This window comes from Ceratotherium simum, chromosome 17, assembly GCF_057802395.1.
Source record: "Ceratotherium simum simum isolate JZ-2026a chromosome 17, ASM5780239v1, whole genome shotgun sequence".
Lineage (NCBI taxonomy): Eukaryota > Metazoa > Chordata > Mammalia > Perissodactyla > Rhinocerotidae > Ceratotherium > Ceratotherium simum.
Genome location: NC_141916.1, coordinates 60856691 through 60870294, shown reverse-complemented (window position 1 = coordinate 60870294; position 13604 = coordinate 60856691). Strand labels below are relative to the sequence as shown.

Genomic DNA, 13604 nt, shown 5'->3' with positions numbered 1-13604 from the left:
AGATGTATATTTATACCATCAGGTATAAATAAATACCATATTTATACCATCAGGTGGTCACTGGGAATGTGACTGCCTAAAAAATCTAATGAAAGAAAAAGTAAACAAAGGAAAACAGAACCATTACCACCATAATTTATGAAGTGGTTTTACTCCGCATATTTTCCAATATAACTAATTCCGAGCCATTCTGTAGCACAGAACACTGAAGTTAGGACTGAAATTGTTTATTTTCAATTTCTTCCCTTGACTTTCATGCTGATGTGAAAGCTAGAAGTTTTAATTTTTTTAAATTGTTATTGAAGAGGTAATAACTGTTGCCTGCAGTAGAGAATGTAACTAAGTTGCAGAGAGACAGAAAAATGAATGAGGTGTCAACAAAGTGAGAATTCATGGCACCCTCACAGAAAAGATAACATTAATTGTCCCATTTTAAGCGAAACTTAATCAAGAATGTGAAGCTTTTTTTAACAGATCTTTTCAATAGGAAGAAGACCCACGAATCTCCTATGCCAAATAAATTTTCAAAGGTTTTATATTGTGGAAATTGCACAAGTAGTCTTCATGCAGAGAGAAAAAAGATGAATGCCATTTATACAAGTCATCATTATACACTGAAACTACTCTGATTAAAATTTCATATACTTTTCTTTATGATCCTTAAAACCAGTTTAGATTCTCATTTGACTCAGAATTTGGAAGTAGTCTTGCTTGACAGTAGATCTTCTCAAAGTCATTTTTATCATTCAAATTCTATGAGCTTGACTTTAAAAGAGTTTTCTACCCACAAGGTAAAAATGTGGAATGAATAAGAGAGGAGATATAAAAATGAAACAAAAAAATTGACTGTTAATATTGCACACATAACACTGTACTTATAAGAAGCCTCAGTAGCCCAAATAGAATTAAAGCAAGTTCCCTAAAATCTTCATCTAAGAACAGGCAGTTTGGATATGCTAGACGCTGTTTCTGAAATGGGGATGGTGCTGGCATTTTTTTTTTTTTTTTTTAAAGATTTTATTTATTTTATTTTTTCCCCCCAAAGCCCCAGTGGATAGTTGTATGTCGTAGCTGCACATCCTTCTAGTTGCTGTATGTGGGACTTGGCCTCAGGATGAACGGAGAAGTGGTGCCTCGATGCGCACCCGGGATCCGAACCCAGGCCACCAGCATCGCAGCGCGCGCACTTAACCACCAAGCCACAGGGCCGGCCCATGCTGGCATTAAGCAGGACAGTTCTCACGAGTGTATCTCTAGCTATGGCCTCTTAAATGCCAGTTGGGCAACTTTCCTGCATTCTACAAGTACCCTTCCCCCAGGTCCTTGCTGAGTAACTTTCTGGCAACATCTTTACTCAGTTGAGTAAAGTAACTGATATCAACTTACCAGTTGATAACTTATGATGAAACTACAATTAACTAACCAAAACAATTTGCCTTTGCTCCTTTCAGCTGTACAGTGACTCCAAGGAGATACTCCTAAGATATCAATTGATAGGCTGGGGGAAAGGGAGAAGATAGAGGAAAACTAAGCTTTGTCAAAGGAATTCCAGTCCTGTGCCACATAACAACGTTTTAGTCAACAACAGACCACATACACAACGGTGGTCCCATAGATTAGGAGCATACAGCCTAGGTGTGTAGTAGGCTAAACTACCTAGATTTGTGTAAGTACACTCTGTGATGTTCACACAATGACGAAATCGCCTATGACACATTTCTCAGAACGTACTCCTTTTGTTAAGCGAGGCATGACTGTATATCAGAGAAGACTGTAGTGTCTTCTATACGTCAGACACAATGAAAAAGGAGAGAAAAAACAGGTATATATAACAACCATAAGTTATTTACATATATATAATAATGATAATGAGTGTGTATTCTGCCCCTCCCTAACAAAGGTTAGCAGGTGAAAATGTGAAATATTCTTCCTTCAACCAGTACGAGGGGATATGAAATAGGATCAGCATTTTAATGAGGACTAACGAAATGCGAGTCAATGACCTATGAACAGAAACGTTAAGTCACCAAAAAGTCATCTGCATTTCGTGCATCAAAGGGAAAAAATAGTTAGTTACATAAATCTTAAGAATATCTACATAATTCTTTTTGCAACAAATATGACAATGACTTACTATTCTCCATATGTAAAGATGTCTTAGAAATCACTTAACAGTAGCCTCCCACCCACCAAACAAATGCAACTTGAATACACAGAAGACAGACAAACCACATCAATGATCAAAGGAAAAGTAAAATAACATCTTCGCTTACAAAATTGTTAGAGATGATAAAAGTGATCGCAGAGAGGTGGTAAAATGAACCTTATCGATCTGATGGGGAACAGGTCTTCAGGAGGACAATTTGGATATATGTAACAGGAACCCTAAACAGAGTAATTACACTCTGTAATTTTATCTTAAAAATGAGACAGACAGGCAATATATTTGTATAATAGGTTTAAGTCAACAATATTTAAAACAGTGAAAAACTGTAAATACCCTAAATGTTTAATAATAGGTGAAATTATATAATCATCACTATGCAATCATTAAAAACTGTTTCTGAGGAATATCTAATGTAATACGAAAATGCTCACAATGTTAAACAAAAAACAGGTCAGAAAATATTGAATTTGATCTCAAATTTGTAATAAATGCATAAATGGCCTGAAGCAAACACGTAAAAATGCAAACAGTGATGATTCCTGAACTGTGGGATTACTGTCTTCTATAGTTTTCTACATGTCATCTCCCATTTTCTTTAAGAGCATAGAAATTCTTTCAGACTCAGAACAATCTCTTCCCAAATAAACTGGAGAAAATCAACTTGTATTACATGTTCTAAAATGATCTAATTTTATTAACTTTCTACTCCCTCTATGTGATCCCTGTTAACAGTCTAAAATTAAAATGTTAAAGCACCAAAAGATTAGAATTTGTAGATTTTTAAGGTGATGTATTAAAAACTGATTACAGTTGAAGATATTTTGATAACAATGAAGCAGGAATTTTAAAACTTGCGAAAATCACAAATGCAAAGATTACTGCTAAGTCAGAGGTCCTACATCATTTTAAGAGATACGTAAAGATTACCTCAAATAAGTACCTTTTTTTAACTGAAGTGAAATTCACATAACATTAACCATTTTAAAGTGAACAATTCAGTGGCGTTTAGTACATTCATAACATTGTGCAACTATTAAAGTTGCAAACATTTTTAGCACCCCAAAAGAAAATCCTGTACTCATTAACCAGCCACTACCCACTCCCCAGCCCCCAGCATCCACCAATCTGCTTTCTGTCTCTATTGACTCACTCACTCTGGATATTTCACATAAATGGAATCATACAATATGTGTCTAGTTGTTTTTTAAATACGTTAATATTTACACTAAGCACTTAAGATGTAATAATTGAGTAACGTGAATTTATAGCATCTTAAAAATATAAACTTAGGGGCCGGCCCTGTGGCTTAGAGGTTAAGTGCGCGCTCTGCTGCTGGCGGCCCGGGGTTCCGATCCTAGGTGTGCACTGATGCACCACTTGTCAGGCCATGCTGTGGCGGTGTCCCATATAAAGTGGAGGAAGATCGGCATGGATGTTAGCGCAGGGCTGATCTTCCTCACAAAAAATAAACAAACAAACAAAAAAACTTAAAGCTCCCAGAATGTCCACTGAGGTAGAGGGGGTAAGAAAGAAGGTCAAGACCCTGTATTGGCATTGGCTTGACTGCCTTTGCCCACTGTGGCCCTCTTTCCTGGTGTTTCCATCCTCACCTCCACTCTCCACTTTTCACTCCACCTGTTCTCTGATCACTTTCTCCAGACCCCCCACCTCAGCAGTATTGCCTTGTCACTTCTTCGATAGATACCTTCTCATGCCCCTTTCTCTTTCATCATAATGTGTTATAATTTCAGGAGTTCTCATCTGATGTGAACTCTGAACAATTATTATTTTATATAAATGGCATCATACACACCTGGAAAAAAAAAAAATCTATGTAGTGCACCAAGGGTCTGTCCTAAAATTTCCGTGCTAATTTTCAGCAGCTCACCACCCCGGGGTAAAGCAAGTGCTCATGAAAACACCCCCACTAATGGGCACGAAGACACTTTAAATGTTAAACTTTAACAGTTTGAACATTGAAGAACAAGTACCACCAAATGAACAAAAACCAGACAATAAAAACCTGAACAGATAAAAACAGTATCTTACACTGTTTGGTATTGCCATTTTTTCTTTCTTTAAAAGGGTGCAGTTGCAAATGGGGTGGGGGTTGGTGTTTAATTGCTGTATAGACAGGAAGAGGCCTGCTAGAATCAAGGAGGGATTTTAATGAGAAGCTAATTGGAAAAGCCACTTTGAAATCCTCTAGAGGACTATAAATAGAATCTCTGGTTGAAGCAGTGCCCAGGACTCCCCTTCCGGGCTCCCCTCCCCCAAGGGCAGGTCACTAGACTCCCTGGCACCCTTGCCAGCTTCAGCAGCACACGACACTGTACCACCACCAAGAGCTCCCTAGCAATGGCAACATCCAGAGGCCCCTGACAAAAATAACCGCTGTAGCCCTAATCCCAGAGTTCAGAGAGACAGTCTTCCTCCATTGACATTTTCCTCAGGACTCACAATTAAAAGACTTTTTGAGTCAATAAGATTGGACTCCTGGGTGACCAATATAGGTCAGAAACCCTGCCTGTAATGCTTTAAAAGTATATTTGGTACCATAACAGATACTCAGAATCTGTACAATTCCATGGTTACTTGTAACTAAAACGAAAGAGAAGGAAAAAAAAAAAAGAAAGAAAAGAAAAAAAAAAAAACACTGTCAAGAATAACTAAAAGAAGAAACTTTTAGTGTTTGAAGCTAAGCTTTTGATTGCAACAAGGAAGAACTTTTGGTCTGTATCCAGACGGCTGTGCAATCTGAAATGTAAACTAGGGCACTCAGGCCTGCAGCCCAGAGCTGCAACAGAGTGGGAAGGAGAGCTTTCAAGGAGTTGTTAGCTGTCAAGGTAATAAAGATGGTGGAGAGGACCCAACAAGGCAAGACGAGCTGGAAAACCATCTGAGAACTGAGGCTGGATACCAGTTACCAAAGGCCATTTCAGAACCAATGATTGCGAGGGAAAGAAGAGACTGGGGAGATTGGGGTCAGTCATTATAGAAATGCCAATCCAAAAGTATTTCCACGTTGGGCAATTTATTTGCTGGCAAGAACATATCTATGGGAAAAAAAAGTTATCCAAAGAGACTGAAGTAAATAAAAATTTATACGTTAGTTTTTCTCTTTTCAGAGCAGAATACACTTAGTTAATGACAAGATCTCTGTAATGTACTATCACATTGTCACTTCAATTTAAGCCATGAAAACATCACTTCGAGGCAGGAAGAAGGCTCCACACTGAAACAGGCCAGCCAAAGACATGGTCTAGAGCAAACCTTTTGTCTCCCAAGGTAAACCTTTCTGTGACCACTAAACTGTTTAGTATTCAGTGAAACGTAATGCTACAAGGAGTTAAATGGTTAAAAATTGGAGAGAATATGAGAACTGGCCAGCACTGAGCCTGGACGTGAGAGTTAGATTAGCAAACAACAGAGAAAAACCTTCTCGGGTAAAAGAAGAAAGTGAGAGATGGAGGTACTGGAGGGGTGCAGGCAGTGAGGGGAGCGCAGAGTACGTTCTACAACCTTTACAGAATGGGAAGAAGTCACCCAACACTTCCATTTTGACTGCCTCTCTCTTATTCCTGGCCTCTTCCTTCATTTCACTTTCCTATTTGACTTCCATCATCAAATATATTCTCAACTGCGATCTAGGGTCCTTAAACCTCATTCCAATCCCATCTTGCCAATTTTTAAATCTCAGTAAATATAAATATCAATTTTGTCCCTTCCTATAAGTGTGATGCTAGATAAAGTCATTTAACTACTCTGAACTATGTGACAAAATGAAAATAACCAACACAGTTGGCTCCTGGACTCTGCTTGGAAAATCCTTTTATTAATACCTAGTTGTTGCCCCAAATAGCCTCTCTTCATCGAACACTGCATCTCAACTCCCACCTGATGCCCTGCCTATCTTCAGAGGACAGAGGGACATCCAATGTGATCTCCTGACATTTTCCTGCCCCCTCAAAAGTTTGTCTTTACTTAGGAGAAACATGAGCAACTCTACTCCATGGTGAGCCTGCCTCGTAGGCACTTCATCTTACCAGAGAGTCGGCTACATTCATGCTCCTTCTCACATGGACATCTTTCATGTCCACGCTAATCTCCAATGAAAAACAAAAAGGAACCTGCCACTAGCTCTCCTCAATCCTGCTTCTTCTTCACTCTTTCATGATTTCTTTGTTTTCTTCCATTGTCATACTTCTCAAAAGGACATAACATGATAATCAATAAGAACCCATCTTTTATTAACTACTCAACTTCTTGCAACTTGACCCTTATACCTACACCATTCTCTAATGAAATGTGTTTTTTCCCCCAAAGGTCATCTCCTTCTCTATTCTAGACCTACATTTCCAATAGCAGGGATTCTACTGCTAGTTCCTGTTGGAAGTATTGCTCACTAACTGATTTCTTACCTTCTAGTTTTTCCTTACAAAAACATTTATCATGTTGTGACCAGAGATATATCTTCCTAAAACAAAGACTGAATGACATAACCTCCCTTACTACTGCCTGCCTATGGAAGATATAAGCATGATAGTCAGGGGACTCCAACACCTGATCATTCCAGTCTTTTCTTCCACTATATATTACAGTGTATCTTACATGCCAGCTACATCCAAATACACACTGTTCTTTGACCACATTACAGTCATGCGCAGTTTAACAATGAGGATACGTTCTGAGAAATGCATCATCAGGCGATTTCATCCTTGTGTGAACATCACAGACTGTACTTACACAAAACTACATGGTATAGCCTACTACACACCTAGGCTGTATGGTACTAATCTCAGGGGACCACCATCGTACATCCAGTCTGTCCTTGACAGAAATGGCGTTATGTGGCGCATGACTGTATACACTATCCTTTGGGCTTTTGTTGGCATAACTCCTGCATATTCCTCCCTCCACCCCCACTCTCCACCATCAAAATCTTAGCTAGCCTGTCAGGTTCAGGTGAAATATAGCTCCGCCTGTCCCAACTCTCCCTGCTTTGCCCAGCTCTAATTCCTTGCATCTTTGCATTCATGAACTTCTATTACATATATATCTATTATAGTACTTATCATTCTCATCTATATTAGATTAAATATGATGTGCTTACTCTCCCAAGAGATCGTAAGATCCAAGAGTTCGAACTCATGTCTTATTTTTATAATTCCTTCTCTTTCTAGAAATGCATCTTACATATAAGAATGCTCCATAAAGGTGTGAGATTTTAATAAATGAGGTAAAGGTAAATAAAGAATTAGGAATAAAAGGAGTACACAAAATAAAACGGAACAATCCCTTTTGAATACTTAAAACTCCTCTCTACTCTCACACACTCACCTCTCGCTTGAGGGATTTGATGGACAGGTGGTCAGACATCCACCTAGGTTGCAACTCTGCCTTTGCGCGCTGTGGACGCTTTCCCTATAGTTAGAAGTAAGGAAAAGATAGATTAGGGTGTTCTCAGCTACTGCTGCTGCTGCTGCTGCTAGTAGAAGAGTGGCCTTTAAGGCACACAGGGGATGGCTTTACCTAAATGAGGGCCAAAGGTATCCTTAGGACAGTCAGTAAAAACAACTATTCAACTCCACAAGGTACCAAGCCAGTTTATTCTCTTAAAAAAACAAAACCAGAACAACTTATAGACACCAACTGTCCCCTTTGTCAATCTTTATCACTGGCAACACCCTTAACTGTTTAAACATTTAAAAAAAATGTTTTGTTTCAAATTATTAAGAGCAAGCCATGTTGGATCACCTTTAGTTGACAGTAATGGCTCTAAACAAGGGTATTCTGAGCAGCTGGCGGTAGAGCTCCCAGTCAAGGCAGTTCAGTGGCAGCAGTGAGAAGTGAGAGGAGCTGCCCAGGCTGGGAACCAAAGGAGTAAAATGGAGCAGGGGAAAGACTCACTCACAGCCAGGAATCAGAGAGCATGCCTGAGAGATTAGAGCCCTGAGAAAATTGAAGAGGCTGGAAAGCGACTGCTATGGGAAATTTCAAAGAAGGAGTTTTGAGAACTATCTGAAGCTAGGTTAATTACTTTGAAGGCCAATGTAAATTTTAGAGTTTTTGCCGAGTGAGCCCCATAGCTTCCCCGTTGTAACCTACTATTAAGAGGTGGTAAGCAAGGGCCTTGCAGTTAAGATGAGTAATTTCTGTGACTTCAGTATCAGTATCAGCATTATACAGGTTTGGTTCTGGCATCACTTAATCGAAAATCTTGAGACTCGAAGAATGAACAAGGTAAAGCAACAAAGAATGAAAAAACTCAACGACAATAGGGGCGGTTTACACAACTTAAACCTACCCCAAAACAACGGTGGTAGATTTAATGAGACCGAAGCACCAGAAAGCTTTTCTGTTATGAGAATGACTAGGCCTCAGTGCAAATGCAACCCCAACTGTCAGGGGTGTCATGGCACTCCTTTTCCCAAAAGCTACCCCAGCAGTTTCCTCCAATATGCCCATGACCAACTCCTTTATAAGCTTCAAGACCCCAACAGGAAGAGCTCTTAAACTTTAAAAAAAACATAAAAACTTACCATGGAACTTCCTTTAAAAGAGATCACGCCAGTTTACCTGCCAGTAGCAACAGGCCAATACCAGTTTGACTCTAACTTTGCCAAATCAGATAAAAGTTACTATCAAGGAAACTGGTGTTCCTGATGCAGAAGGTGAACTCGTTTCCCTCCATACTTTACTAACATTTTTGGTGTGAATTATCTATACCCTTGGTCAATGTATTTGTTAAAGACCTAATGTTTATAAGCTAAATACTATTGTCTGTAACATTAGGAAAAATACTTTTACTAATCTACATCCCCTTTTATTTAAATCTTACCAAAAAAGTTTAACTTTATATGGTTAAAGCAGGCCTTACCTTCTGATTCTCTTATTATTTCAAAGTTTACAGGGTTATCATACCTTCATACTTTATCCTATCTGCTTTACCTCTCTTCTGACTTGCATTTATTTTGGTAAGATATGTGGACTTGGTTTTCTATCAAAATTTCCCATCATTATCCACTACCATAAACAATGGAAGGGACTAAGTGCCTACTTACTAATTACTATGCTAGGTACTACGATGACATGGGTCCTTTTGTTTCATTCCCACAAAAACTTCTGTGAAGTTATAGCATTTTGTTTTAGTAATAAGAAAAGTGAAATTCAGAGATATCAAGTAACTTATCCAAGGGGTTGGTAAGAAAAGGGCAGCACTATAATTCAAAGAAGCTCAAAGGAAAGCTCATGACTCCCACTGTACCACATTACCCTTCCCCACCATCCCAGGGGTCTGTGCCTACTTTACATACTACATTTTCACAGGTGAGCATCACATTCTGTTTTACTGATATATGCCTCAATTTCACATTTTAATCACAGGTGTTTTTCATAACTAGAGCAAACTCCTTTTGGCCAAGACAATTAGGACAGGTAGTGGTAGGTTAACACAGCTAACACAAGGGATTTAGAAAATGTATTTATTTCAAGCACTTCTTTTAACTGAATGTATAAATGTACTGCCATTCACCAATTGCATGAGCAGGGCCCCATCAAAAGGGGTTTCCTGAGATTCTTTCATATAAATCACCTTCTTAAACCTTCATTTTTCCCTTTAGTTCTGTTTTTTTTTAAGTGAAAGCGAGATGTTCAGAACACTTGTAATCCAAATACAGAAACCTTAAGATTTTAATAATTTTTTTCCATCTAGTCTTTACTGTTTTACCCTAATTGGACAGCCAACTTATTAGAAGCAACTCATCTTTAATGAATTTTTTTTTTTGGTGAGGAAGATTAGCCAATCCTCCTCTTTTTGCTGAGGAAGACTGGTCCTGAGCTAACATCCGTGCCCATCTTCCTCCACTTTATGTGGGACGCTGCTACAGCGTGGCCTGACAAGTGGTGCATCGGTACACGCTTGGGATCTGAACCAGCAGCAGAGCACACGCACTTAACTGCTACACCATGGGGCCGGCCCCTAATCAATTTTTTAATAGAAACTTTTTTTTTTGAGAGAGACATTAAGATTTTATTTATTTTTTCCCCCCAAAGCCCCAGTAGATTGTTGTACGTCACAGCTGCACATCCTTCTAGCTGCTGTATGTGGGATGTGGCTTCAGCACGGCCGGAGAAGCAGTGCGTCGGTGCACATGCGGGATCCGAACCCAGGCCGCCAGCAGCATAGCGCGCGCATTTAACTGCTAAGCCACGGGCTGGCCCAGAAACTTTTTATAGAAATTTTTTTGTTTTGTTTTTGAGCAAGATCAGCCCTGAGCTAACATCTGTTGCCAATCCTCCTCTTTTTGCTGAGGAAGATTGGCCCTGGGCTAACATCTGTGCCCATCTTCCTCTACTTTATACGTGGGATGCCTGCCACAGCATGCCTTGATAAGTGGCCCGTAGGTCCGCGGCGGGGATCCGAACCCGTGAACCCCAGGCTGCTGAAGCGGAGCGTGCAAACTTAACCACTACACCACTGGGCTGGCCCCTTTATAGAAATTTGTATGCTCATATTTTATTGGTTTCATAATATTTAATTGTATAAATTCAGTAACAGGTTATAACGGACATCAACAGGTTTGTAAAAATATTACAACTAACCTTTGATGAATACGTAACTCAACTACTGAATGTCAAGTTCAGCAGAATGTGAAGATTTGATACGTGTGTATTGCCTTGAACAAATCATTTACGATAGCTGGTCTATTAAATGAAGGCCCCTGGAGATGTGTCTAATACACTGATCTGTGTGATGATAATGGTAGGGCTAGTCATCCTACAGCTCCCACCTTATAATATTTATATTTACATTCACCTGCTATTGTGGAGGAAAATTTTTATTATGCTGGTTTTATTATGCTGGGATTTGGCTAAAGTTATAATAAATCCCAATTTACCTTGGTGAATACTGGCAAGTAAACTTACTCTTTCCTTCCAGATAGAGAAGTCTTTTTTTTTTTTTTTTTTTTTTGGTGAGGAAGATCAGCCCTGAGCTAACATCTATGCCCATCTTCCTCTACTTTATATGGGACGCTGCCACAGCATGGCTTGACAAGCAGTGCGTTGGTGTGCCCGGGATCCGAACCGGTGAACCCTGGGCTGCCACAGCGGAGCGCACGCACTTAACCGCTTGTGCCACTGTGGCCCAAGATAGGGGAGTCTTAACATATTTACATGAGACTTTAAAAATATATTGTCTACTAATAGTTGTGTAACTTCTTTCTTATCAATGACACACAACTCTAGTTAGGCTCACAGCAAAATTTGTTTTGTTGCTACTGTAAATGGGTTTATTTTCAGTGATACTGAAACTGAGGATGCACAAGAGTCATCTGAAGAGCTTCTACGCCTGCAGATTAACAGATACCACACCTCTAACACCCTGAGGGGGACTGGGGATGGGGCATGGGCAGGAGGAATCTGAGCTTTTAATAAGCATGTCAGGTGATCTGGATGTAGGAAGTCTAGTCACCCAGCACTATTACTAAGTTCTAATTAATAGACTTTATAAGTGGATTTATACCACTCCAGGCAAAACATTCTAAAATTTTGCCTCTTACTCTTCTTTTTTGTTATGTCACACTGGACAAGACTGCCAAAACAATATCACCAGTATTACAGACTTAGGCTTAACCCTGATGGGTTATGAGTAGTTATTCTTTAGGTGAAGAGATGGTTTTTACTTGTTAGTATGAAGGACTTGGCATCTATATTACTGAATGAAGAGTGTGTTTAATTTTATCAGGAATAGGGATCTAAGACATCTATACCTAAATGAACAGAGTAGCTACCTATTTTTTTCTTCATTTTTGAAATGTTTGGAGATTACCTTTTCTTAAAGGTTTAGAAAATTTTACCTGGGAAAAAATCCAAAGAATGCTGGAGCTTTGGATGGGATTCTTTTGTGAAAACTCTTCTTCCCTAATGACTTGCCTACTTAGGTTTTCTATTGCACAATTTAGATTCTCTTATTTTTGTAATCAACACCCCATTTCACTGAGGTTTGCAAATTTAGAGCACTGTACAGTTTTCAAAATATCAAATCTATTATTTCCTTTTTGATTTATAATTTCATGGTTCTTTTTTTTTTTTTTTTGTGAGGAAGATCGGCCCTGAGCTAACATCTGCCAATCCTCCTCTTTTTGCTGAGGAAGACTGGCTCTGGGCTAACATCCATGCCCATCTTCCTCCACTTTATATGGGACGCTGCCACAGCATGGCCTGACAAGCGGTGTGTCGGTGCACGCTCGGGATCCAAACCAGTGAACCCAGGGCTGCTGCAGCAGAGCATGCGCACTTAACCGCTTGCGCCACCGGGCCGGCCCCATATAATTTCATGGTTCTTGAGAATCATATTTAAATTTTCTCTTAATTTTTTCTTCTCTTGCAAAGAATCAACTCAAAGTTTTTTGCATCAAAACCATCAGTTTTATGCTTGTAAGATTTTTCCCTTAGTTCTCCTATCCAAAAATATCTTAGGTTGAAAATTGGAGTAAAAAAGCAGAAATTATAAAAAAAGGTTTAAGTAAATTAGGTATACACCTTATAGATGATTTAATGTCATCATTACTCATATCAATAAAGTCATATACAAGGGTACGTAAAATTATAAAACCATCTCTATAAAACAGTTACTTTAAACAGATTATGTATTTCAATTCTCAGAAAAAGTGTAACAGTCAGCTGCAGATCACTATATAATTATAGTATAAAGAATTAAGTATATTGATAGAGAAATGCAGAAGTTTTTGCTCATTCATGAAAAGGTAATTCTTGAAGCACTATTTATAAGTTTTTGCTATTAGAGAAAGGTGAGTTTCTAGAATTTTCCCTAAAGCATTAACCTGCTTAATGGTTAGAAGTATCACTAGATTCACAACAAATTAAGTTGTGAAGTCATTTTGGACTTCCCTGGAGGTACTACAGCAATAATTTACAAATACTTTCTCTTCAGATTTCATTGGCAGGTGGTCAAATTTTTCTGTCTTCTATTAACATGTATTAACAATCAGAAGTATCAGAATCATGAAATGAAATAAGCCAACTGAATGATTATTGAGCATCCACCAGAGAGAAAAGGCATCACACAGGTGTTGTGGAGGTTAAAATGATGAGTAAGATACGGTCTCTAATCTGAAGAAGCTTGAACTACTCCCAGTGAAATTAAGTACGGGATGAGGAAACATGTTAGGGAAGAAAATCCTAAGACTGGGAGAAACAGAGGGTAGCTCATGGAGACAATACCTTTTAATGGGGCTTTTGAAAGAGCAGTATTTGAATGTGGGGGGGGGGGGAGTAGAGGGGAAAGATGTTTGAAAAAGTCACGAATTAGGGTGTATATGCATGAAAATATAGGATGCACGGTTTATGAAACTATAAATTTCCCTGAAGCTGGAGAAGGTGGCACATAGAGCTCAGGTAGAGTTGGAAAAAG

The 13604-nt window shown here is 38.9% G+C and overlaps 1 protein-coding gene across 9 annotated transcripts in view; it reads right to left on the bottom strand.

Moving 5' to 3' along the window:
• The window catches only part of CECR2 (CECR2 histone acetyl-lysine reader), a 163021-nt gene that overhangs the window by 22945 nt on the left and 126472 nt on the right, over nt 1-13604 (bottom strand). For 6 of the 9 annotated variants that reach the window (XM_087442985.1, XM_087442984.1, XM_087442987.1 and 3 more), the window contains one exon: nt 7508-7591. The exons of the other annotated variants lie outside the window; for them this stretch is intronic. In XM_087442985.1, coding sequence (XP_087299111.1) covers nt 7508-7591 — 84 coding nt within the window. The remainder of the gene's footprint in view (nt 1-7507; nt 7592-13604) is intronic. 9 annotated transcript variants of the gene reach the window in all.